Source organism: Lepisma saccharinum, chromosome 6, assembly GCF_977018435.1.
Source record: "Lepisma saccharinum chromosome 6, izLepSacc3.1, whole genome shotgun sequence".
Classification (NCBI taxonomy): domain Eukaryota; kingdom Metazoa; phylum Arthropoda; class Insecta; order Zygentoma; family Lepismatidae; genus Lepisma; species Lepisma saccharinum.
Window position 1 is genome coordinate 11,802,492 of NC_139234.1, and position 26,851 is coordinate 11,829,342.

The following is a 26,851-nucleotide window of genomic DNA, read 5'->3' on the forward strand; positions in this document are numbered from 1 at the left end:
GTCACCCACCATCTTGAGGAAATTGGGTCTCTTGCGCCATGGGTTATTAAGATTATTAAGAGGAAAGAATATGCAGTTTGCAACAATGACGCTAATTTTTCACATAGGAGTCTCCCCTCCTTGAAACGCACATCAGTTTCCTCTGTTGGCAAGATCGAAAAGTTCTCCATGGTGAATATGAGAAGGCGAGAAGAACAGTAAAAGAGAAAAAAAAAAAAGAGTTCAGAGCAGAAAATAGAGACTCATTAAAAAAAAGGAGATAGAAAAAATGCAATAAAAAATTAGTATGGAAAAGAGAGAGTTAAAGAGAAAAATGGAGTGGAAGAGGAAGAGAGAGAGAATGATAGTAAAAGGAGTAGAGAGGAGAGATGCGAAGAGAAAGGGTTGAGGTAAGATAGAAAGGAGGACGGAAATTTTCGAAGAACAAGCTGTGTATTGGCCGGGAGAGCAAGTATACGTCTAAGACATTATATGAGCTCTCTCATACTATTTTAACTTTCGATTTTCCTCTTAGCTCTGTCACATTTTCCTTCGTATTTTCCTCTTGACTCTTTCATGCCTTATTTTATATCTGTATCTTTCTCAGCTTGTGAATCCCACATTAAACTGTAGGTCCAGTCCCGATTAGCCTTACTGTGCATAAAGTGGACTTAAACCACCAAATAAATCAATCAATCAATTTCTCAGATTGTGTTACCTTGCTCTGTCTTTCACTTTTTCAAATCTCTCTTGTAACTTTCCTTGTCCATATATTTATCTATAATTAAGTTTTTCTTTCCTAATATGCAATACCCGTAGCGCAACAGCCCGTGAAGGTCACGGCCTCACTCCCATCTGCAGAGGTGGAAGATCATCCAACAAGTTACGAGGTAATGTGTGGTCAGCACGACAAACTCCCAGTCGTTGTTATAGGTTTCATGGTCGTTCGTATCTTCCAAATTTCGTCACGATGGTGGGTGGACAACGGTCCCATACACAGGCCAAAATCTCAGGAGAACAGTCGTTACGTTTCCCCTACGAGACTCGAACCTGCGGGCGTCCCGTAGCAGGAGCCCAAAGCATGACCTCACGGCCACCCAATGTATGATTGAAGCTTGTGTTCCATTAATCTTTGTCCTCCATTTTCCGGGGGAGCTCCTTGCCCCCTTCCGGTCAAGTGACCGAAAGAAGCAAACACTGCCAAATTCAACAAGCCCAACCTAACCACCATGGGTGTTTAAGTTGTGTGCGATAAGTGAGACACCCCACAAGGCTACCAGCCAATGGCAATGCTTAAAACACTTGTAGCAGCATTCACTACCTTAAAATATATAACGAAAGAAAGAACAATAGCATCGTGCACACACACAATTGTACAGAAAAGAAAGGAAGAAAAACATGTCAAGAGATTGTTTATTTGTTTGGTGTTTTAAGTCCACTTTATGCACAGTAACGCTAGTTGGGACTGGACCAACAGTTTAAAGTGGGATGCGAACCACTATGTGCCTCCACCGGGTATCGAACCCGGTACCCCTTGATTACAAGGCGACGACGCTGCCATAGGGAACGCCCACATGTCAAGAGAGAAAGAGAAGGAAAAATTACATAAAGTAGAAAGGGAAAAGCAAGTACATTTAAAATGGAAGAGAGAAGAAAGCAAAAAAAATATTAGCGCCAAGATATCTGTGTCCTAGGAAAAATATATGGAATACAATTTTTTCCAGTGACGCAAACATGCGATACTACAAATATAGACGTGGATGAACATGGATAAGATAGCAGGTAAAGAAGACGAAAGGGGATTAAAGAAACTAAAAAGGAATGGCTGAAAATATAAAGTACATAGAGGAAATACGAAGACTAAAATAAAATAAATGCGATGTATACAAATCAAAGCCTTATGACCAGTGATGTGCGTCTACGCGTAAACAACGATAGTCTACATTCTACACGTAGACTATTTTATACACGTAGATTACGTAATCTATGTAAACAACATGGCGAAAGGTGATAACTTAGCAAAGGGTGCCGTGTAATTAAAATAAAATTATACTGCGCATCAGTTGCTGATGTGTAAGAGTAACTTTTCGTACTCTTTCTTCCAAATTCGAACAATTTCTCACATAGGAAGAAACCTAATATAGGAAATATTCTATTGTTTTATGGGAAAAAGACCACTCTTAGCTCACGACTGCCATCTGTTTTTTTTTTTTTTGCATACTATTTATCTTCTTCCATAGTTGATGATGGAAGAGAAGAGAAATTTTGTTGTAAATAGGATTATTTTCAGTTCGTTAGGAACCAATATAGTTGAAAATGTCACTTTCCTTTTATGAAAGCCTTGAAAATTAATTTTAATGCAATTTAGATTGTCTACGTAGTCTATGTAAACTAAAACCCAATGTAATCTACGCGTAGATTACGTGTAGACAACGCATGTAGACGTAAACTTACAGTCTAGGCACATCACTGCTTATGACCCCTGACCAATACATTCCTAGTACTCACCGTCCACTCCCACATCCTTTACGCTGACATTCTTCGCCTTGGCCATGTACCCCAGCACAGAGAAGATGACGAATCCTGCCAGGAAACTGGTCAAGGAGTTGATGCTGCTCGTCAATAGGGCGTCCCTGGAATAACAAAACAAAAATGTCTGCGGAATGTGGAATTCAGATTCATATCTTACGCTAAACTCACTACATGTCACTAAAATCGCAGTCAAGGCTACAATTTCTACATTACGCCGGACCCTGTGGCCGAATGGTGTCAACCTCCGTGGCGAAGTGGTTAGCAGAGCGCGCTACAACGCCAGGGGTTCCTGGTTCGAGTCCCGGGTAAGGGATGGGTATTTGTGTTTGTCCAGATGATAAGAAACTGAGAAACTGTAACAATTGAAAAGTGTAAAAATGAGAAAAAGTGTGAATGGAAAAAAAAGTGTTTAGCTCATCGCGCTGCAACGCTGAGGATCCCGCGTTCGAATCCCGCTCGGGCTTGGATGTTTGTGTTCGTCCGAATAATGAGAAACAATGTGAATAAAGTGGAAATTGACATGTGTGTGAAAGTGTACGAATGTGTGAATGACGGGGGATACTGCCGAATAGGGGTATTCCTTATATATATATATATATATATATATATATATATATATATATATATATATATATATATATAATGGTTAGCACATCGCGCTGCGACGCCAAGGGCCCCGGGTTCGAATCCCGCTCGGGCTTGGTTGTTTGTGAATGTCCATTCATCAATTTCATCATTTCATCACTCATCCCCATTTTAGCCAAGAGACACAAAATGCGAAGTAAAGTAAACTAAATCAATCAATCAAAAATTTCTACATTAAGGCACTTTGTCGAACAAACTACAAAGATTTTTATAAAAATAGAAAATATCGACGAATATATACGCTTGTATAATTTTTCTTCCTGCAGTGTAGTCTTAGGTTCCTAGGCAAGTTTCCTTACAAGCTTGCTTAAACAGATTGTTGGGCATGCATTTAAAGTAATTTGTGAATATTGAGTATATTTAAAGAAGTTTTGTCGAATTTCATTTCCTATTGTTCGTGATCTCACCTCGGTAGCAAAATGTCTTGAGCTATTTAGTTTAGTTCCTGCGTTCGAATACCTACCTGGCCATTGATGCTCTTTTTTTAATGTCTTGATAAGTTTCATCCCCATCGTAAAAGTGGATGAAAAGCATCGTAATATAAGGGAAAAACAAATGTTAATGTTACATCAATTCCCAGTACTTTGTCTCTGAAGACAATACGATATGAAACCAATCGATTTGAATCCAACCCGAGATCGAAAGTCGACCACGTATTGTATTCGCCCAGCATCTCTCTCTCTCTCAAGTGAATATCAACGAATGTAAACATTGATTCACCCTCTCTCGTGAACATTCAGGGTTTTACTTGCATCATGTTCAAGCAATTAACTGATGCTGAGTGGAAGGACTCGGAAATGTTTTCTTACTAGCCAGGACAGCATTGTGCGACACGGCTCGACATGCAACATCAAGTTCAGGGGCGACGCCAAGGGGGTGCGAGTGGATGCTTGCGCACCCCATAATTTTCTTCCGCACCCCCTTTTCAAAACCTATCATTTACAGGAAACTCTATTAACTCTTGCATTGTCATATTATTTTATCACTTATTAAAACTATGTCGTCAGATAGAGCGTAGAATGTTTTGTATTGAAGTTGTTGTATGCAATAGGCAAGACATTCATAGGCGTGCGCACGGGGGGGGGGGGATCAAGTGGTGCAGTTGCCCCTCTTAATAATCTCACTTAGAAATTAAGTGTAGGAAAATATTATTGGCTTTATATGTAAGAAAATATTATTATATGGCTTTCCCTTGTCAACTGCTAGAATGTTCCAGAATAACTTTCTAATAGTCTGGAGGGGAGTAATGTTTGTGTATATATATCGTCCTGTTTTTGTATCTTGTTACATTTGTACTTGGTACAGAGTCTGAAGAAGACCTTGCTAGAAGGTTGAAACGTTACTTTTAGTTTAAGTTTTATAAACTTGATCAACATATTGAGTGTTTGAATAAATTATATGTAGTTGTTTTGAATCTGCTGTACGAAATCATTTGTATATGTAAATTAGTCTGAACCACAGAGAAATAAAACAAAGGGGGAGAGAAATTAAGAACTTTTGTTCCATGAAAGCTGGAATTCTTCTAATAAAGTGATTTTCGTGGGTCAGGACACACACACTAGATACGCTCCTGTATAGTACCCATCAGTGCAATATAATGAGTGAGACTGAACTTTCAAGACTTGCCCCCTTAATCAGAGGACCTGCGCTCACCTATGAAGCCATTCATCCTTATCTAACTGAGAGAGATAAGAGAGAGATTTACTTTCATGCACTGCGGGACAGACTCTACAATGATCAGCGGCTGTTATCTTTCATTCGTCATTATTGTTGTTAGGAATGCTTTCATCTTTTGTAAGACACAATATAGCTATGTCATTGACCTGCCTTAACAAGTTTTGTTCGTGTCTTCAAGATGGCGTAGTGGTAACGTCGTCGCCTTATAATCGAGGGCTCGCGGGTTCGAAATCCGACGAAGGTACAAAATGCTCGGATCTCTCTTTAAACTGTAGGTTCAGTCCCAATTCGCCTATCTGTGCATGAAAGTGGACTTGAAACAAAACTCAAACAAGCTTTGTTCGTTTCAAATTACCGAAGACATTTGGTTGTGGTCAAAGCAAGCAAAAAAGAAGCGTCACTAGTAGTGTTCAGTTTCATTGGCATATTTTCATAGACGCCTTCTAAAGGTTGATTGGTATTTCATGTAATGTTTAAATCTTGCATGTGTTTCGTGTTTCTCTCTCTCTCTTTTTTTTTTTTTCAACATCGAACCCCCTCAGCACCCATAGATGATTGATCCTCGAGCCGCCGCTGATCAAGTTAGACGCAATACTTGCAGTGATGTTGGTGTCATTTGGAAAACCAATACATTTTTTTGGAAGCCACCACCTGCAATTGTTTATATTGACTTCATTCTCACAACTGATAGAGAATAGTGCATCTGATGAGTGGATATTTTCTTGCCCACGCGGTCTCAACAACTATAATGTGTCCCAGCGAGCGAACGAAAACAAGTCCTCTGCGCAAGTAGTGACTCGAGAGGGCTCGACCAATGAACGTGCGAGAGGGAAAGCGATGGAGAGAAAAACGCGGCTGCAGCTACTAGCCGTTTGCAGCAGTGCGCACTGCTTTGCTCCGTCCACTCGCTTTCTCACCTTCTCTACTGTTATGCGCGGCTTTGCTCCACAGGCTTCTGATTGATTTGTTGTTTTAAGTCCACTTTATGCACATAAAAGGCTAATCAGGAGTGGACCTAGAGTTTATAGTGGGATCCGAACCACTGTGCAATGTACGTACCTCCATCGGGTATCGAACGCCGGACCCCTTGATTACAAGGCGACGACGTTATCGGGAAGGCCCTCACAGACTTCTGAGGCACACTATACACCGGAAGCACCTTGTTCAATGGATGTCTGAACGATTTTACGACAGTAGCTTTTAAAAGAGAGCCTGCGAGGAAAGTTGAAGGTAGACGCATATATAAGCTAGATGTATCAATTGCATTGAGATCTGCAATATAATTACTTCATAAAAAGTTATGAAAAGATATTGAAACTGTCATACGTCATTTCTTCGCCTTTGCTATCTTCACTTTGTCTTTCTGACTGCAGCTCATATTAATACCTTTGACGTCACACATTCATTACTAGCGTCAAGAAATAATAACTGCTACAAATCCCCAACATGGGTATTTGACTGTATCGACATAATAATAATAGCTACCCTTGCTTTCGACATAAAACAGACACGCAGATGGCTACAAAAAAGCGTACGGTGGTATTGTTGTCTGTCTCACACTCCATTGGTTACGAAGCACGTCATTTCGGGAGCCGAGGCCGTTCCCCTATTCTCCAAGCATGGGGATTGAGGGGAAGACGAGGATTCTAATCTCGAGTCACGTGATACGGGAGTTTCAGCTTCGCTGGCTGTACAAACAGTCATTCAATTCGTTCAGCGAAGTGCGAGTCTGTGTCGAGAAAAAACACGAAGCTTGTAAAAAGGATCCAAAGATGGCTCTGCGATCAAATAACCAGCTGGTGGAATAAAACTCTGCTTCCATTTGCAATATTTGCTTCAAGATGCTTGAAGCTACTTACTTCACCTTCACTCTCTTTCATTCTTTACATTATTACATACAATGTAAACGGTAAGAACATTATTTCCCTCAACGATGAATAAGTTTCATATCAGAATTGAAAGTATTTCTTGGCACATTAGAAATTGGTATCACTGGCCGCGGTGGCTTAGTCGGACAGCGCGCGCTGCAATGCCAGAGGTCCCGGGTTCGAATCCCGGCTAGGACATGGATGTTTGTGTTTGTATGTAATGAGGAAATAGTAATATTGATCAGTGGCGTAGCATGGACATTTCGGGTGGGAACGCCAAGTCCGAAGGAAGGGTCGGCTCTTTCTTGCTTAATAATTTACTTATGGTATTAGTCGCCACAGGTATTATTTGCCTGAAGTAAGCTGGGTTTTCAATAACACATCATCATTGCATGTTTTAGCTAGAAAATTAGATGCCTCACTATGCCACACATGTTTTAAACTCTGGTGTTTTATACCTTTTTTTATATCTTTCTGCATGACGCAAGTCATTAAAAACCTACCTGAATCACAAGCGCCTCTGCACAACAGTAGACGTCATTGTTGTGGGCGATCCAACTACTGATTGATTTGGTTTATTTTACTTCGCTTTTCTACCACTTTTGGTTAATTGCGAATATGAATATAAGTGATTATATTGATGAAGGGACACTGACAAAGAACACCCGTGCTCACGCCGGGATTCGAACCAGGGACCTCTGTCGTCTTAGCGCACTGTGCAAAGCAGAGTGGATGATCCAAATATCGTACACTCTACTGACGTAACAGTGCCGATTAGTAATTCAGACCACTGTTTATTACATCTTGAGAATGCTGATAAACATTTTAAAATAATTTTCTCCAGAGACCATTCGATGTTAAGAGTTTTCAAATGAATGCTAAACATTTCCATTCACACAATATTAAGTAGTTAGATAATAACGAAAAAATACAATAAAAAAATAATAGTTTTGCGGGTTAAGTGGTAGAGCAGCCACAGGCTGAATTTCTATCACGAGGACTTCACCAACTTATTTGACAAAAACTGTGTTGATCTTTTAGTTTCTAATACACATCGCTGTTCGTGCGATAAATTATACAATGCAGTGGCCATTAAGAATCAGTATATTTGAGATTGGTAAAGTTACGTCAGTCAATATTGCGTATTGTAGCATCACACAGCACGAGTTGCGTGAGCGCGAAGAGCGAAGACCCGGGTAGGAATTCTGCCGCTGTTGTCTGCTTCAGAAGGCATGAAGGGTCACATGAACCAATCACGGTAGACCTCTGCTGCTCCGTACGCTGGCGTATGAGAGAGCGTTTACGCGCGTGCTGTAGACATCGAAGCTTTCCCTCCAGAAAGGCAGCAAGGAATCATAGGAGTCCTGTACGCCGAACCTGCTCGGCGTCCGGCCGGGAAAGGCATTGAAAAGAGATGCTAGAACGAGTGTTGAGAGTGGAGCGTTGCAAGCGGATCGCGAAAAATAGCTATTATAATGCCATGAAGGTCAAACATATATGAAATTAGTCACGTTTTACTTTATAATCACAGCATTTAAGCATTTTTGAAATTTTAAATCTGGGAACGCCGGGCGTACGGGCGTTCGCCACTGATATTGATATGAGTGAAAGTAGAGAAAAATGCTTGAATGACGGGGAATACTACCGCATAGGGGTATTCCTTTTTAATTTGATTAAAACAAAAGTCGGTAACGCGTCTGACTATCATGCTGAAGGTCCCTGGTTCGATCCCCGGCCGGATCAAATCCGGGAACTTTTCTAACGTTGGAAGCGGCCCCGGCGCCCACCCAGCGTCGAATAACATGGGTACCTGGGGGGTGGTGCTGATCACATCACCCCCACTCACGACCGGATCAAGAAAGTGTGGGACGTTACCCCCGCACCCCCTATACGCCTTCATGGCGTGGTGCTAAGCACAGGGGAACACTTTACCTTTTCTTTCTTCTTCTTATCGCTTCTCAATTTAATTGTGAGTAGGCTATATAATAATTTTGTTATTTATTTTATTTGAATTTCATTTCCTACCATTTTCGTTTCTTCGTAACCTTTTGCTTGATTTTCACCTTCGTTCCTCTTAAAATATATTTTGTTCTTCTTGATGATTTCTTTTTCTACTTTTTATATTTCGTTCTCTCTATAGTTTCTCTCTCTCTCACTTCCTTATTTATCTTCTTCATCCTTCTATATTTCCCTTTCTTGCCTCTATTTCTCTTTCTCGCTTCTTCTCTCTCTCTCCCTCTTTTTTGCTGACTAATATATGTCCCGTTTCTCTCCCTCTTTATATTTCTTTCTTTCTCTCTCTCTCACACACACACTTTGTTTCTCTTTCTTGCTTCGATATTCTCTCTATCTCTTCCTCTCTCTCTCTTTCTCCTGTATTTCTCTTTTTTGGAACATATGTTTGTCCTCACTCTTCTCCTATCTATCAAACCTGTTTTATTGCTCTTCCTTTCTCTCATAATCTCTCATTCTCTCTCTTTCTGAACTTCACTCTCTCGCTTTTATTGTTACGTCATTGTCAACACCACTCTGGTAGCATATTGTTTTACATAGTTATGAATACCACATACCTGTAGCAGTTATTGGTGAATTTGTTGTAGCTCGCGAGAGCCATCAAGGTTCCGAATCCAGGGCCCAGAGAGAAGAAGATTTGAGAAGCTGCGTCGATCCACACCTGAAAGGAAATAAGAAAAAAGGACTTAAGTTCTCGTAAATTGACTAGACGGAGAGTAAAGATGCTGTGTTACAAGATGTATCAAATTTTGGATGAATCTAAAGCGACACAACTGTCGGAAAAAGTGTTGAGTTACAGACCTTGAATTACATAATTATTTCGCTACTGAAGGAATAGCAATGTTGACACGTTTGCCAGCACAAATAAGTATAGAATCGCTTTCATTATGTTAGCCAGTAGAAAAAGTAAATGCTAGTGGCAATCATGAATCTGTCACATGAACGCATGCACACAGGAGAGAAAATGCTGTTTGTCTTGATGCTTTCTACGTACTGTAAAAGTTTGTTGGTGTTGTACTGCGAGAAAGCAAGATACAAAAGAAGGTAAAGTCAGAAAAGAGAGAAATATATACAAAAAGAAAGAGAAAGATGAAAAGAGATAAAGAAAGAGAAATAGCAAAATCACGAACAAAGAAAGAAAGAAAGAAAAGGTACAAAAATATATAATGACGGATGGAGAGAGAGGGAGGGAAATACATGTAAAAAGAGATAGAGAAAGATGTTTGGAAAAGGACAGAGAAAGAGAAACAGATACAAAGAGGTAGAGAAAGATGCAAGAGCGAGAGAAAGATAGGAAAAGCGGAAAGAATCGAGAAGATAAAAAGAAAGAGATACAGAATGACACAATGAGACAAACAGAAATAGTTAAAGCAGACGGAAAGATAGAAAATGATAAATAGATACATAGAAAGGCAGAGAAAGGTGAAAATACACAAAGAAGGAAAAATAGATCTAACCTAATAGGCCTACTCAGTTATTGCAGGAACAGAGGTACACTGTGGTGCCGTGGGCGAAGCGCACAGTGGTTGAAGCGCACCTGACATCGTGGCCTTGACTGCACCTAACAGGTCGTATGACTAAGATAGTAGAGTGGAGGGCTGTAGGTTAGGTTAGGTTAGGTTAGGTTAGGTTAGGCTATTAGTATTATTATTATAATTATAGTATAGTATATCTCTGCAGATGGGGATGTCATCTTGTAAATATTTGTATATTTTTTGACTGTATTTGTGGATTAGGCTCAGTCGTTCTGGGAATATACAAGTTGTTTGTACAGAATAGTAACCCACGACCTGACCCATTGCCTTTGTGCGCTTCGCCCACCGAACTTCCTTTGTGCGTGCGTCTCGTCCACGGAATCCCCATAAATTCTTCAATCCAAATTGTACTCCTTGTACCCCCTCAAAAAACGAGGATTGCAGTTGAAATCTCTCTTCCTCATGTCTTCCTATCCAAAAGAATGCAAACCACATAAGCCTATTACCTCTTACAACCTAAAACTACGCAGTGGCGCTAGTTAGCTCACTAGATATGTGCCTTTTAGGTGAAAATTATTTATAATGAGTTCAAAACGATAGAATAGAACAAGGTATAATTCAATTTAAGTTCGTCCTGAAGCTGATGTCACTTTTACTAAGGAGGGGAGTACACATTTCTAAAGCAATAACCAATTAGAACTTAAGATATAAATCTAGTTTAGAGGAGTACACAATTCACTTTCACTTCCAATTATTTAAATGGACTTTTCAAAAACCGAAAACTTCCACTATAAGATATCACCTATATTTATTGACACTAAACTTATTATTCAAATTAATTTTTAAAATTTCTATTTTTTGCAAGCAGTTACAAGAATTTATATATAGATAGATTCGGAAGAAACAGATTGATAAGAATTTGACAAATTTAGTGATGCGACCGTCTTGACACCCCTGAACGCAATTATGGCGAAATGGAGCGACATTCCTGCAGTTTTTAATGCGATTCCTGGATGTCGACAAGCCGTTATGACATGCTGATTCCCGGCGCCTACACCATTAAGAGGCAAAGTCAAATGCATTTTTTCTTTTTTTTTTGCCTCCCTGATTGCATAGTGCTAACGTCGTCGCCTTGTAATCAAGGGGTCCGGGTTTGATACCAAGTGAAGGCATATAGTGGTTCGGATCTCACTTTAAACTGTAGGCCCAGTTCCGATTAGACTATATGTGCATAAAGTGGACTTAAAAAACAACAATTCAATTGAATGCTTTCTTCTCAGGGAGCAATGCAGATACGTATAATGTGTTGTGTATTTTTTCCTTCCAAAAATCACAGGAAATATTTTAATATTAAGACTCAGTTCGTTTTTCAGGTTATTCTTTATCAAAATTATCATTCTATTCCATTTGCTCTCTATTTCATTTCCTTTCTATTCCATTTTCTTTCCTTTTCATCTCCTCTCTTTTCCTTTATATTCCATTTCTTTTCTATTCCATTTCCCTTCTGTTCCATTTCGTTCCCATTCCATTTTCTTAATTTTCCATTTCCTTTCTTTTCCATTTACTTTCAATTCCATCTCCTTCCTATTCCATTTCCTTTCTGTTCCATTTCGTTCCTATTCCATTTCCTCTCTTTTCCATTTCCTTTCTATTCCATTTCCTTTCTATTCCATCTCCTTTATATTCCATTTCCTTTCTATTCCATTTAGTTTCTATTCCATTTCGTTTCTATTCCATTTCCTTTCTATTCTATTTTCTTTCTTTTCCTTTTCTTTTCTTTTCCATTTCCTTTCTATTCCATATCATTCCTATTCCACTTTCTTGCTATTCGATTTCCTTTCTATTCCATTTCCTTTCTGTTCCATTTTGTTCCTATTCCTTTTTCTTTCTTTTCCATTTCCTTTCTATTCCATCTCCTTATGTATATCGTTGATAAAGAATAACCACGTATCTGCATGGTCAATGAGTTAATACACGTTTTATTATCAAGTTCCATTCTTGATATGTGTGCTTTATTTTATATCATGAGGATAATGACATAATAGCTACCTTACTTTCCGGGTAACCCTCGTATTGTTCGTTTGTTGTTCACGATTTCTGCTTAAGAAAACTTCGCCTGTATGCGAATGGATTTACATCTCCATATGAGCGCTAATTTCTTGACTACAAAAACATAAATATTATCCGCGTAATACTCTTACAGTATAATTAATAAACACTGTTATTGCACGTACATCTCTACGTGCGCGAAGTTGTATTATGTCCATAAAAGCCAGTGTTTCAATCATATTCTGCTCTCTTGTTGTCAGATACTTTCGTAAAAGAACTCTCAACCAAGAGTGACGTCACCAAGCGAAAGTAATTTTTATGCAGGAATGCGTTTTATTGCTGCAGCTTTTGCATCTCATTTGTTCGAAAATTTCCTGGAAATGGAAGTTGGAAGAATAACGCGTCGCTTGCCTGGTCTCGCGCAGAACTTGTGTAATCATCGGTACGGTGGTTGGTGCGTACACGGTTTGAAATCCACTCGTTGTCCTCTTTTCACTTGATCACTCGCGTTACCGTCATTTTAAACCCATTCTTACATCTTGTATTTGCATTTTCCTCATTTTGTGACGTTTCTCTGACACTTTTGGCTAATCGCGACGATGAGGATCAATGATGATAAGATAAAATTGACAACGGAGTTATCATAAGATAACAATTCCAATTGAAACCCGGAATCTTTGGATGCAGTGTTGCCACACAAAGAGAAATATTTCCCCCAACGCAGGAAAATTAAAATATAGAATTTAGGTGAAAAAGTTTTTTTTTTTTAATGAACGTTTCTTACTACATTGCTATCAAGCACCATTGCCCAACACTGTGTTCACAATTATTTTCTTATATGATAACTTAGCTTTGCAAGAAAACTATGATTTTTGTAGGAACGTACAGTACGTTCGTTTCGGCACTGGGCCGAGATAGCGCGTGACATGGCGCAGATGCCGGCATTTTAGTCCCGTAACGTCTCGCTTATTTACGCACACATCTTTAGCATGAGTGATATATATATTATAAAATATATTATTATATATGGTGAATTAGCAGTTATGGCCAATGTACATAGTCTGTGCATAGCAACGATTATGCATCTTGTTTATGTGTCTTATGGATGATTTAAGTTTTAATAATGTAATCCACCTTGTTACAAGTTTGAATATATTTAATTATGAAGTTCCAATCTTGAGATGTTTATTTCTGTTTATGTCATAAATATTAGGACATAACAAATGAGACAATTATATTTATATTGCATAACAAGTACTAACCTGTGTTACAAGACTTGCTCAAAGTTGTTCACGCTCTATCTTGGCCCAGAGCCAAAACGAACGCGCTGAATTAGCAAGTCTAAAGTTTACTAGTTATATAGTTATCCCAAGTGCCTGTGTAATTTGTATTTTTCTATTGCATGCTCAGCTATGAGAAATTACGAGTATGTTTCTCTACAATGATATTGCTGCTTTGGAACTGCTAAAGTTTACAGATTTTGGTCTGTAAAATTCGAAAGAGGAAATTTTGCTATACCACTTACGGATTACAACCAGTGATGTGCGTCTACGCGTAAACAACGATAGTCTACATTCTACACGTAGACTATTTTATACACGTAGATTACGTAATCTATGTAAACAACATGGCAAAAGTTGATAACTTAGCAAAGGGTGCCGTGGAATTAAAAGAAAATTATACTGCGTATCCGTTGCTGATGTGTGAAAAGAACTTTTCATACTCTTTCTTCCAAATTCGAACAATTTCTCACCTAGGAAGAAACCTAATATAGGAAATATTCTAGTGTTTTCTGGGGAAAGACCACTTTTGCTTCACGACTGCCATCTGTTGTTGTTTTTTGCATACTATTTATCTTCTTCCATAGTTGATAATAATAGAGAAGATAAATTTTGTTGTAAATAAGATTCTTTTCATTTCGTTAGGAACCAATATAGTTGAAAATGTCACTTTCCCTTCATGAAACCCTTGAAAATTAATTTGAATGCACTTTAGATTGTCTACGTAGTCTACGTAAACTACAACCCAATGTAATCTACGCGTAGATTACGTGTAGACAACGCATGTAGACGTAAACTTATAGTCTACTGCACATCACTGATTACAACTCATCTATCATCTCTGCTTCCCTCGGAAGATGAGAGCTTGTTAGTGCTGAGGAATCGCCCAAGAATTAACATCGACTTTTTATTTCTTTATTTTTACCGTTTTAAGTCAGCTTTATGCACAGATACACTTTAACGTGGGATCGAAACCACCATGTGAAACACCATATACCGAAACGGGATCTCTTAATGACAAACCCTGGGTATTCATTACAAGTGTATTTATTAAAAGTAGCAAAAAAGTTGTAACACAATAAATTTCGATAGACACAATTCAGGCATAATCTATATTTTTTGACAAACATTTCTAGAAAATATGCTATAATGTGGATTCTATTAATTATGTTAATTCCAAGCCATTCTGTCTTTGGCAGAATGGATAGCAGGGTTTTGGCACAAAAAGGGGAGCTTTTGTAGGCTTCTGCTTAGTGACGATTGTAAGAGCGCCGTAGATCCCGCGGTGCGTAGCACAGTCATTAATAGGGAAAGGATTTTAAGGTACAAAATTATGGGTTGGAAAGGTAAAAAAAAGGATCTGAAAATGATTTGAAAAAGGTGCAAGAAAGGTACTGATAAAATGCTTTTACTCAGGTCTATACCAGTTAGATTAACATTCATTAGTGAACACTGTAGCAAATAACTAAATATATGGTACACATTGTATAATTTACATTATACCATTTTATATCTCTCGTTCTGCTCTACAAAATGAAACAATAGGATTTTATGTACAAGGGCGTTCAATACGTTTTGCACAGATGGTGATAATATTTTTATTAGTTGCAATATGATGATGAAATTTTAGGTGAACATACTTTGATCCTTTGGCTAAAAGACCATGTCACTCAATGTAGCCTCCATCTGCTGTGACGCATCTCGTCCAACGTTCTTTCCATGCCTTGAATGCACTTTGGTCAAATTCAGATGGCTGACTTTTACACCATTGTTTCACACAAGAAATGAGGTCCTTGTCACTGTCGAATGTTTTTACCCGCAAGTGGGCCTTCAGACGACCAAAAAAGGAGGAAATCCGAAGGAGCCAAGTCCAGACTATAGGGAGGCTGAGGGACGACTTCCCATCCCATTTTCATGATTTTTTGCTGTGTCATCATGAGGCTTGGTATTGTCATGATGGAGTTTGATGACCTTACCTTGCAGCTCCGGTCTCTTGGTCTGGAGAGCACGTCGTAACTTAATCATGACAATGCCAGACCTCATGCAGCCATGATGACACAGCAAAAAATCATGAAAATGGGATGGGAAGTCGTCCCTCAGCCTCCCTATAGTCCGGACGTGGCTCCTTCGGATTTTCTTCTTTTTTGGTCATCTGAAGGCCCACCTGCGGAGAAAAACATTCGACAGTGACATGGACCTCATTTCTTGTGTGAAACAATAATGTAAAAGTCAGCCATCTGAATTTGACCAAAGTGCATTCAAGGCATGGAAAGAACGTTGGACGAGATGCGTCACAGCAGATGGAGGCTACATTGAGTGAATGGTCTTCTAGCCAAAGGATCAAAGTATGTTCACCTAAAATTTCATCATCATATTGCAACTAATAAAAATATTATAACCATATGTGCAAAACTTATGAACGCCCTTTGTAGCTGCTCAAGAAGAGTGAAAATAAATTATTTTTCTGACCAATTTTTTTAACAAAACTTGAAAGAAAAGGAAGGAAGAAGATGCTGAACCGTAAAAGAGGGGATAAACATGCAAGGTGCAACAAAGTGTGTTCATTTTACTTGATTTCATGTCCTAATATACATATCTCAATTGATCTGTATGAAAACAGCTATATTTTTGGAAAGGTCCTGCACCTTCAAATCCGCCATGAAGGAAGATTTTTTCCATAACTTAAAGAGAATACAAAATCCCCCTCTATGAAACTAATATGAAAATTAATACGAAATATTAATGACTCCGGAATTAAAGAAATCGTTCATTAATCAAGGCGTTCCTATTTGTTTGTTGAGTGTAAAACAAATGTTTTTTACCAGCAAATTAATAATACGACACTAACAATGCACATATTTTGCAAAATGATCTACATAACCAGTAATGTTTATAGTGGTTCGAGAGCTTAGAACCATGACCTGTTCTTTTGCGGGCAAGTGTATTACAAAATCCAATACAATACAAAATACAAAATTCAATACGTCACAACCGCACCATACATTAAAATATTTTTCAGTTTATTGTACATGTAGTTCTTAGTACAAACTCTTAAATATTTATTCATTTTCTACTTTTTTATGTTCACTTACCTTGTAGTCACTTAATCGCCTAAAATCTGGAGTCAGGTAATATCTAATTCCGTCTTCAGCACCATCTAGCGTCACTCCGCGAACTAACAGTATGAAGAGAACGGCGTAGGGGGCAGTAGCGGTGATCCACACAGCCTAAAAGAGCAATTTAAAAAATAAGTTATGCATGGATAGTAAATTCAAATATTTACGTAACTTTGTACAACAGTATTGCGTTTTTATTCATTATAACCGTGTTAACGTATAACCATGAATATTTCCTATGCTAATAAGGGATCTAATACTTGCGTTGTAAGCTTAGTGAGGTATACTCTTGGACAAACCATAAAACAAACTATGGCGCAACAGGTCTCTGAGAGCCAGGACCTGACAAGCTGTGTTTATATTATTATTATTAAAGTTTAATTTATGTAATGTAATATAATGTGTATATATAGGGTTAGCATAAATGATTCATTCGTTTTGAAAAGGCTATATTTTCAAAAGTATTACACGTACACACATGAAAGATATATGAAAAGAACCACAAACTCACCAAGTTTATACACCCTCTACAAATGTTCGATATGTGCCCCTTTGGTTACACGACACACGTCCAGACGATACTCGAGCTCATTTCATACATTTTGTAGCATAGTCCTGTCAATGATCTGCACTGCAGCACTGATGAGTTCTTTGAGCTCGACTAAGTGGGGGTAAACAAGGTCCTTAACGTACCCCCACAGGAAGAAGTCGCAGGGCGTTAAATCAGGAGATCTGGGAGGCCAGGGGAACAAAGCTAGGTCATCCTCACAAATACGCCCAATCCAGCGATGCGGAAGTTAATTGTTTAGGTAGTCACGAACTGGGATGTTCCAATGAGGGGGTGCCCCGTCTTGTTGGAAGATAAAATCCCTGAAGTCAGCACTGATTTGCGTGAACAACCACAACTGCCACATATCCAGGTAACATTTACCGGTCACAGTATGCTCAGCGAAGAAAAACGGCCCATACATCTTTGTTTGTAACACTGCACAGAAAACATCCACCTTTGGCGAATCTCTTTCAACTGTCACGACTGCACGTGGATTTTCCGTGCCCCAGAATAATAACAAAGTAGGAAGTAAAGAACGCATCAGTGCTGCAGTGCCGACCATTGACAGGACTATGCTACAAAATGTATGGAATGAGCTCGAGTATCGTCTGGACGTGTGTCGTGTAACCAAAGGGTCACATATCGAACATTTGTAGAGGGTGTATAAACTTGGTGAGTTTGTGGTTCTTTTCATATATCTTTCATGTGTGTACGTGTAATACTTTTGAAAATATAGCCTTTTCAAAACGAATGAATCATTTATGCCAGCCCTATGTAAAAGGTCTTCTGTTACAAATTTATTGGTTTTAATAGACTCTCTTAAATCTAACATTAGGAAGCAATCCCAGACTGATATTTTATTTATTGACTTGGCTGAAGCCTTTGATAGTGTCAGTCATAAGCTATTAATTTATAAACTCGACCAAATGGGATTATCACCACGATTTCTGAAGTTGTTTTCCAACTTTCTAGTAAATAGAACTTTCTCTGTTAAAATTGGTGAAACAGTTTCCTCTAGAAAAGAAATATTTTGTGTAGTACCTCAAGGGACACCACTTGGCCCAATTTTATTTTCTGTTTTTATCAATGACGTTACTTTGTGTTTTAAATCTAGCACACGTTTACTATATGCAGATGATGTAAAGATTTTTAAGAGTATTTTAACAAATAATGACGTCGTTCAACTTCAGGCTGACCTTAATAGAATGACATATTGGTGTAAAATTAATGAAATGGAAATTAACTTCAAAAAGTGTAAAGTTTTAAGATGTACTAAGAAAGTTCACTACATCGTTTCCAACTATTATATTTATCAAAATAAAATCCAAGTGTGTGACAACCATAAGGACTTAGGAATATTAATAGACTTCTCTCGTATATTTGATGAGCACATTTCAGGAATTTGTAAAAGAGCAAGAAAGATGCTTGATTACATATTTTTCTCAAGGAAAGATTTTCAAAACTTACCTTAATATACCTGTATAGAACTATAGTTAGTCCTATATTTGAAAACGCTAATGAATTATGGTTTCTGACAGCCACGATTCACCTTCAAAAAGTTGAATCAGTTCAAAAACTTTTTGTCAGGTTATTATACACATAGTTTTAAAAAAAATACTATGAGCAATCAGGGGTGTCCATCACTCCCAAGGCCTATGACGCATCCCCCCAAAAAGTAGGACACCCCCCATTATCCCGAATTATTTACTCAAATTATTTACATGTTTACTTTAGGCATTGTTTACAATATAGCCATTTACTTATATTGTATATTACTTTGACATTGAAATAACATTTTACATAAATGATAATAACTTCTGACGTTGCAAAGTAGTTGTAGCAAAATTATTGATAAATTCCTCATTTTGCACCACTTTTAAAATATCGGTCTCACAAGATGAAATTATGGTAGCCATTAACAACTCAAGACGAACGTAGTCTATTTTTAATTATTCTTATGACACTCACTGTGCGTTCTGCAGCACAACTTGTCACTGGTATGGAGATCAGATCAGAATTTTATGCAATTCCTTGCAGCTGAAATTAAAAGACTAATGAATGAAAAAGCACGGCTCACTTTCATGCTTGCTAACATAAAACGTTCAAATCTGCTCAGGCTCACTGTCATTGTTGGTGTACTGAACCTTTTTCTGAACAGTTTGTCTGCTTGACTAACCTAGTATTAATGCGAACAGCACGCCTCCAGCCCTTTCCAAACCGATTCTAAAGGCATAAGAGGTGGTGTTTCATTTCAACCCCATCGCTGCGATCACTTATAGGTAGAAAAACTGTACATAATAACCATAACTAAAAATCAATAACAAGTCAATCAAAATTTTGTCCCCCCCAAAAAATTCCCATGACGCAGGCGCGTCATGAAACCCCCTGTGGGCGCCCCTGTGAGCAACATTATTCTCAGTGGTTATCACAGATGAATACAGGACACGTACAATTTCTACCCTAATTTAGTGCTTACTTATAAGAACAATAAAAAATGCAAGTAATGTTGTTATTCTAGTGGTTTCCACTCATTTCTGCAGGCATTGGTTATTCGGAATTTTAAATCCGATATCTCGACTTGTCCTTTTAAAGGGAGCAATTTTGTACCCACCGGGGGCGCGTCAAGTATCTGAGAGCTCAACGAGCAACGCGATCGCTCAGCTACTTGACGGCCAAATAGACGTTGCTCCGCGAGCGCTGCTCACTTGATCGCTGAGCGAACTTGAACCTTGCTCGCCACAGGTTTGAGCCACAGAATATAGCCTTTTTGTGTTTCGATCTCGTGAGGCAAAGGGAAGAAGAGGAAAACTGTATGAGGATGGCGGGGTGGCGAGCCGCGAGTGGCGAGCTGGCGACCAATGAGGAAATATGCGTATGTATGATGAACGTCTTGCGATATAGCGTCATTAGAGAGGAAGTTCAAGTAACAGAAGATGATGTAATATTCCAGTTTTTGTAACTGTATTAAAATGAAAGTGTTGTTTATTCCAAATAAAAAAAATATTAAATAATATATACACCGTAGTTTTGGAAAGTTGTGCAAGGGTGTGAAAATGAAAATAGTTTTGTTCACATCAACTATTCTATTTCCATAATTAACAGCTTTTCAAACACCGAAATCATTGTCCACTCGACGCAGCCTCATTGATCACAGATTATTCAAAGGCACTGATATTTTGATCAATGAGCAAACTGCGTCAAGTAAATGATCTGTCTCCTCAACGAGCGGAAATCTTGCTCAGCGAGCGTCGCTCAGATACTTGACGGGCCCCAGGTTACTCGGGAACGGTGCTGCCACCTTGAGCTTGAAATTACGGTGTTAGTTTAACGTCTCTGTATGTCTTACTTGTAATTAACAGACTCCTAGCATTGTCATTGCAATCACAGGCGCAAACTTTCATCGGGGGGGGGGGGAGGACAAGGCATTTCTGCCCCACGCGAAGCACTTCAAGAGAGGATAGACTAATCTTTGCCCTCTCCCCCATATTCAGTCTGATACGATTTCTTTCTCTCCATTTGTTTAATAGATAAGCTCAGCGATGTTGTTCATGCGTAGATGGCTTTGCACAAATCGAGACATGAACGAGAGCAGACCTTTCGAGACGAGACTTAATATGAGATCTTAAAAAATACCTAAACGAGCTTATACATTACTCTGCGACTTCTTCAGTACCAGGTATATATCTATCTGATTATATATGGTTTTCCAATAAGAACGAAATGATTTTACAATGAAATAAAATACAACTATTTCAGATACAACAAACTTTCTATATTATTTTGAAGCATAGTATATTGCATTATGTTTTCAATAACACATCATATAAGTGTCCACCTCGACTTCATGCACACGAGTGAATTCGATGAACCCAATTTTCGATTACTTTGTGCAATAACTCGGGCCTAATGTCACGAATGCAGCGTTGGATGTTCAATCGTAATGCATCAAGGGTTCGTGGTCTGCTTGCATGGACTATAGATTTGAATTAACCCCACAAAAAGCAATCTAAAGGAGTTAAATCACAACTTCTTGGAGGCCAATTACCAGTTGCATTTGTTGAAATTATCCTTTCACCAAACTGTTCTTGCAATACGTCGATAGTGGCATTAGATGTGACACAGTCTTGTCGGAACCACATGTCCTCCAAATCTATTTCATCTATATTTGGCCAAAAAAGTTCTGTTAACATCAATCGGTACCGCTCACCAGTCACTGTAACTGCATCTCCTACCTCATTTTGGGGGAAAAAATGGTCCTATGATGCCACCATGTCATAACCCACACCATACAGTGACCTTTTGCGGATGCAAGGGCTCCTCGTGAATCTCTTGTGGATTGTTTTTACACCAAAAACGACAATTTTGTTTAACATATCCACTTAACCATAAATGAGCTTCATCTAAGAAGATAATTTGGACCATAGTTTTCGCGAAGTGCACGTTGAGTATCACAAAAAAGTCTATTTTCATACATTTTTTGGATAATAACCAAACGTTCTTGAAGCGTGTATTTAGCCACGATGAATAGTCACAGTGTACTAAACACAAATGACAACTAGTGACAGTTCTAACATTTGAAGCATAGTTGCCAGTTCATTTCAAAATTATATCGTTCTTATTGGAAAACCCTTTACATAGGTGATATATTTTCTTTATTTCTAATGATGAAGTTATCGAATTAGTGGAGATTGTGAGCCTGTTCTGCGTGGTTGTATACACATTCAGGATAAAATTAAGATTTTCGAAAGTTCGTGTTGAACAAGGTGCCAAACAGAAATAATGTTATTAAGGAAAATTGTTTCACTTAATGGAATATAATCCTGTTAAAGTTTTTGTGGTGACACGTTGAATACGTTGTATGCACTTTCCTACTTCGAGACTCGAGAACGAGTGTTATGGAGAGCAGCAATACTTTGTGGGTGCAAACACATTATTATAGCTTCATCGCAAATAAAATGACTATTTAAAGTAAAACTTCATCCAATTACTGCGTTTCTTTCATCTGTTTGGGTGTAAGGTCAGCCGTGGAAGAGTCGAGGTTGGCGACTAGGGAGCGGAACAAGGGCGTTCGCAGGATTTTTCTCGGGGGGAGGGCAGGTTCATAGAAACTTTTATTATTATTACTGCTATTAATTTTCTTGTTGTTACTATTATTATTATTATTATTATTATTATTATTACTACTACTACTAATGTATTTTTAAAATTACTAACATTTGAAATTTCCATATTCTGTATATGTGCATATAATTTGCATAACTGTGCACTTGACATCAATTCTTGCAGGACAAAAAGCTGTTTTTTTTATTGTTAAATCAGTGTAAAATAAACTGTAAGCTTCAATTTACTCCTACTTCAAATAAAAATAATAATAATAATAATTGCTGTAACTTGTGGCCTGTAAGTCACAAAAAACAATATATTTTGTTGTAAAATATCTCTACAATTTCACCATTCGAATTTCATCACCTATTTCCAGAAATATCAGGGGAGGGGGAAATTGGCCCCCCACAGGGTCCCCCCTGCGGACGCCCTTGGGGCGGAACCTTTCCCGTCCACTTTTTTGATCCCCTGAGGCTTTGTCGGTGCCGTAGCCCTATGACTGAAAGCTAATCTAACACATGTGTCAAATAGCTACACTTTAAACAATTATGATAATTTAATATGCATTTGGCTGAATTATTAGGAAGAGAGAGAGAGAGAGAGAGAGAGAGAGCGAAAAGGAAGATAAATATTAAGAAAGCGGAGAGATACAATATAAACGAGCAGAAAATGCGATAGAAAGCAAGAGAGAAAAATGAATGTAAAAAAAACGAGACTATAAAGAAGAAAGTATGTAAGAAAACAGAAAAGACACACAAGTAGAAAGAGAGGGTCATATGGAGAAAGAGAATAAAGGATCAGAAGAAAATATGGATGGAAATAAAAGGAATGTGCGAAAGAGATAGTATAATAAAAAAATGAAAAGAAATGGAGAAGAAAGTAAAGTATAATCGATAAAACAGAAAAAAATACATAATGTTGAGTACAAATGTAGATAAACAATTTCTTACTTTGTCAAAAGGGGTCAAGTTACTTCCTCAAACTCCCTACGACAGGTGGTGGGTATAAGGCCGTTTTAGGGGGAGTAGGTAGGCTATATTGAGTATCAGAATGCCACTAAAAGTTTTAATGGGTGTTGGAAAAAATTGGGGGTTTGAATAAATCACTGACTCACAGGAGCTCATATCTAGTTGCATTTGAACGAAGTAACTGTTCCATTTTTAAAGTGACTTTCCGAAGACTTTGACCCAATTCCCTCATATACCCCTTTTACCATTAAACTCCACATCGTTCTAGACGCAGCTGAATTTGTGTAGCCCTGAAGTAGGCACAAACCTCAAGAGTCATTTATTCTTCAAGCAGACAAGACAACATCGAAGCAGTCCATAAAAGCAGCAAATAAATAGAGCGTTGTGCCCAGAAACCTCCTCGGCAAGTTCTCGCTGTGCACTCTGGGTAATTGGCTGTTGACAAACGAGCATCGGAGGATTTTTAGTGATACTGATGAGCGGCTCATCAGACACGGGCGGGAAACCACCATTACAGATAGCAAACGGCAGCGTCATTTCCGCACCGCGGAGGAGAGAGGCACTAAAGAGGGCAAGCCGGAAGTGTGTTTTCGATGACCTTTCCAGGGTTGGTACTTGAGGAAACCGAAGAAAGAGGGCAGCACAGATATAAATATTTATTAGGAACAGATAGTGGGCCACGTATAAAGTGTTTTTGGTGCAACATTCCGTGAGTTATCGCTCTGAAATGTAAGTCATTTAAGAAATACGGTTATAGGTTATTGGAATTCCTTACAATGCTGGGCCGCTTCTTATAATTTACTTCCACGGGAGTTAATGAACATGAGGTGCCTTGATAGTTCCAGTTTGCCCATCTTACGAAGCTTCACTTTCGACAGTCGTAAGTGACAAACCGTCTGACTCTTGACTATCCCGTCATGACAAATGACTAACGAATTTACGAATTACTGTGGCACATACGAAAGCAGAGTAGTTTTCTACAGACTGGAACTTCGAGAACTTCTATGAATCCGCCATGATCCAGGTATGCGAGGTACGAAGGGATGATTCGGTGTACTTACTTTCCTTCATTAACATTCTAGGTAAAAATGCAATTAACACATTCGTACGTTCCTGTAATATTACGCAAGGATGAAGCAAAATTCTGCGAAATAGTCTTGTAGTTCATGTATTAAAGCCAGTAAATTCTTTCAAGAGTTGCCCTTCTGTTAGATATATTTACGTCACGATAAAAAAAGAAACCTTTCAATGGTGAGATAAAGAACGCTATTAAAGAAGCGGCAGAGATTTTAATAGAAGCCTGACAGCAAAAAAGAGAAGAACAGGAAAAGGAAACTAAAGACAGGGAAAGACATAGAAGAGGAGCATATGGGAATTAAAGGAAATAATATAAAAAGTTAGACACACACAGAGAGAGGACAGAAGATAAAGAACAGAAGATCGTTACAGAGACAGACAGAAAGAATTAGAATAAAATGTGAGAGATATCGGGAGGAAAAATAGGAAGAGGTAATAAAGTAAAGAGGAAATAAGAGCGAATAAAGAGAATACACAAGTAGAAGAGAAAAGGGAAAAATAAGTAGGTATTTTGTCTTATTCCAAGAGGGGAGTGACCCACCTTGACCCTTCCTGTAGGCGTCCATGATTACGCCGCAAAGCACAAAAAGCAGAGGAGAAAAACTTCGTCACTTGAAACTTCCAGTGGAGAAGAATCACTCAGCATGCCCTGGAAACCCGTCCCTGTGCCTCTTACCTTTCCAGCGCTCCTGACGCCCTTCCACAGGGAGAAGTAGACGAGGATGAAGACAGCCATGACGCACAGAGCAAGAGACCACTTGATCGCACCCATGTCGTCGATTCCTCCGGACTTCTGCTGCTCCAGCACTGACCTCCTGAAAACAAGAGAGCAAAGACAATGCGTAAAACCTATTCAAAATTTACACTCTCTGATATTATATATAGACACACAAACACACTGTTTGCGAATGAGTGAGAAGGAGAGAAGTATGTTTATGATGGGATGATTAAACTCTGAATTGAAGCCGAGAGAGAGAGAAAGACTGAAAATAGAAAAAGAGCTGTAGATAAGGTATTGATTGATTTTCTTTATTTTACTTCGCTTTACTGCCACTTTTGGCTAATCTCGAAGATCAGGGTGACACGTTCTTTAGTCCAAAGAACATGATTTAACTAAAAGAACAAATAATCAGTTCACATGAAAGACTCGAAAGCATTCGCGTGATGCCTCTCAGGGTATGGGGTAATATCTCTCTGTTAGTTCGTCAAATAAAAATCAAAGTTAAGTTTGCACTAAGAAAAATGAAGTCTATTTTACTTCTTTGCAAACTAAATATTTATATGCCTAACATATAATCCATGTCACTCAAGGAAATTAAACTTCTTATAATTCAACTTGATCACTATATTCCAAAAACCGAGCCTCAACTTCTAAGACAAGAAAAAACACACACTCGTAATTGCCATGGTAACAGCTCTTAACAAGATACGTATATGCAGGTTAGTCACTATCCTGACATTATCAGTGATAGGTAAATTACAGAAATTAAGATTTAAGAACAATAAACATTTGTACAAGAGAAAAGATAATTAATGACAATAAATATTAGTGCAATGGGAAAGGACGTGTCAAGGGTGAGTGATAATATGATGAAATTAATGAAGGTATACTCGCAAAGAACACCCAAGCCAAAACCGGATTCGATCTGGAACCTCTGGGGTCGAGCGTGCTATGGTCAAAACTCCGCCACTGAGCTGTGCTAGAAAGAAAGATATATGGAGAAGAAGAGACGGAATTGCAGAACGAGAGATGAAAAGTAGAAAGAGAAAAGGGGAGCCCAAAAAGAGAGAGATAGAAAAGTAAGGAGAGAGAGAAAGGTAGAAAGACAGGTGGAGAAAGATGGAGAGAAGCGAAAGCGGAGTCAGAAAGGTAAAAAGAGAGAAGTTAAAGAAAGATAGAAAGGAAGGTACAAAGAGAGAGAGAGAGAGAAGAAAGAGAAAGGAAGGGAGAGGAATAGCCAGAAAAGTAGTAGAAGAGATAAAAAGAAAGGTAAGGGAGAAAGAGATAAAGAGAAAGGGAAGATAGAGAGAGAAAGGTAGAACAAGAGATGTGAAAGGGAGAAAGAGATAAAGAGAAAGGGAAGGGAGAGAGATATAAAGAGAATGGAGAGAGAGAGGCAGAAAAATAGGAGAGATAAAGATCGAGAGGGACAGACAGAAAGGTAGGCATAGAGAGAAAAAAGCAGAGTGAGAGAAATAAGCGAGAAAAATATTAGCTACACTTTAATTTAAGTGTGCTAAAACTTGCGTTTGCTGCCCGGAAATGCTGTGTAGACCCATTTTCTCCTTGATTAATGGAAGTGCAGCGATCCGTAATCAACAAGTAAACAAGGTTGTGACTCATCGAGCCATGAAATGAAAAACTCTTCCCACACTTTCTACGCATACACGCATTACAGTCTGATAAAATGAAAGCGAAAGGATTGCATCAATACAAGTCTTTTATCTGCTTTCCAGAATTCTCCTCAAAGCAAGTAGAGTTCAGTGAGAATGGCGACTGGCTGCTAAGGAGAAAACTC

General features: G+C 38.5%; 1 protein-coding gene across 2 annotated transcripts in view; it reads right to left on the minus strand.

The window, feature by feature from the left end:
• SerT (Serotonin transporter) overlaps positions 1-26,851 on the minus strand; it is a 133,017-nt gene that overhangs the window by 20,131 nt on the left and 86,035 nt on the right. For both annotated transcript variants that reach the window (XM_083124551.1, XM_083124552.1), the window contains exons 5-8: positions 25,009-25,147; positions 16,611-16,745; positions 9,272-9,375; positions 2,488-2,612 (exon numbers count right to left, since the gene is read on the minus strand). In XM_083124551.1, the coding sequence (XP_082980677.1) occupies positions 2,488-2,612; positions 9,272-9,375; positions 16,611-16,745; positions 25,009-25,147 (503 nt within the window). The remainder of the gene's footprint in view (positions 1-2,487; positions 2,613-9,271; positions 9,376-16,610; positions 16,746-25,008; positions 25,148-26,851) is intronic.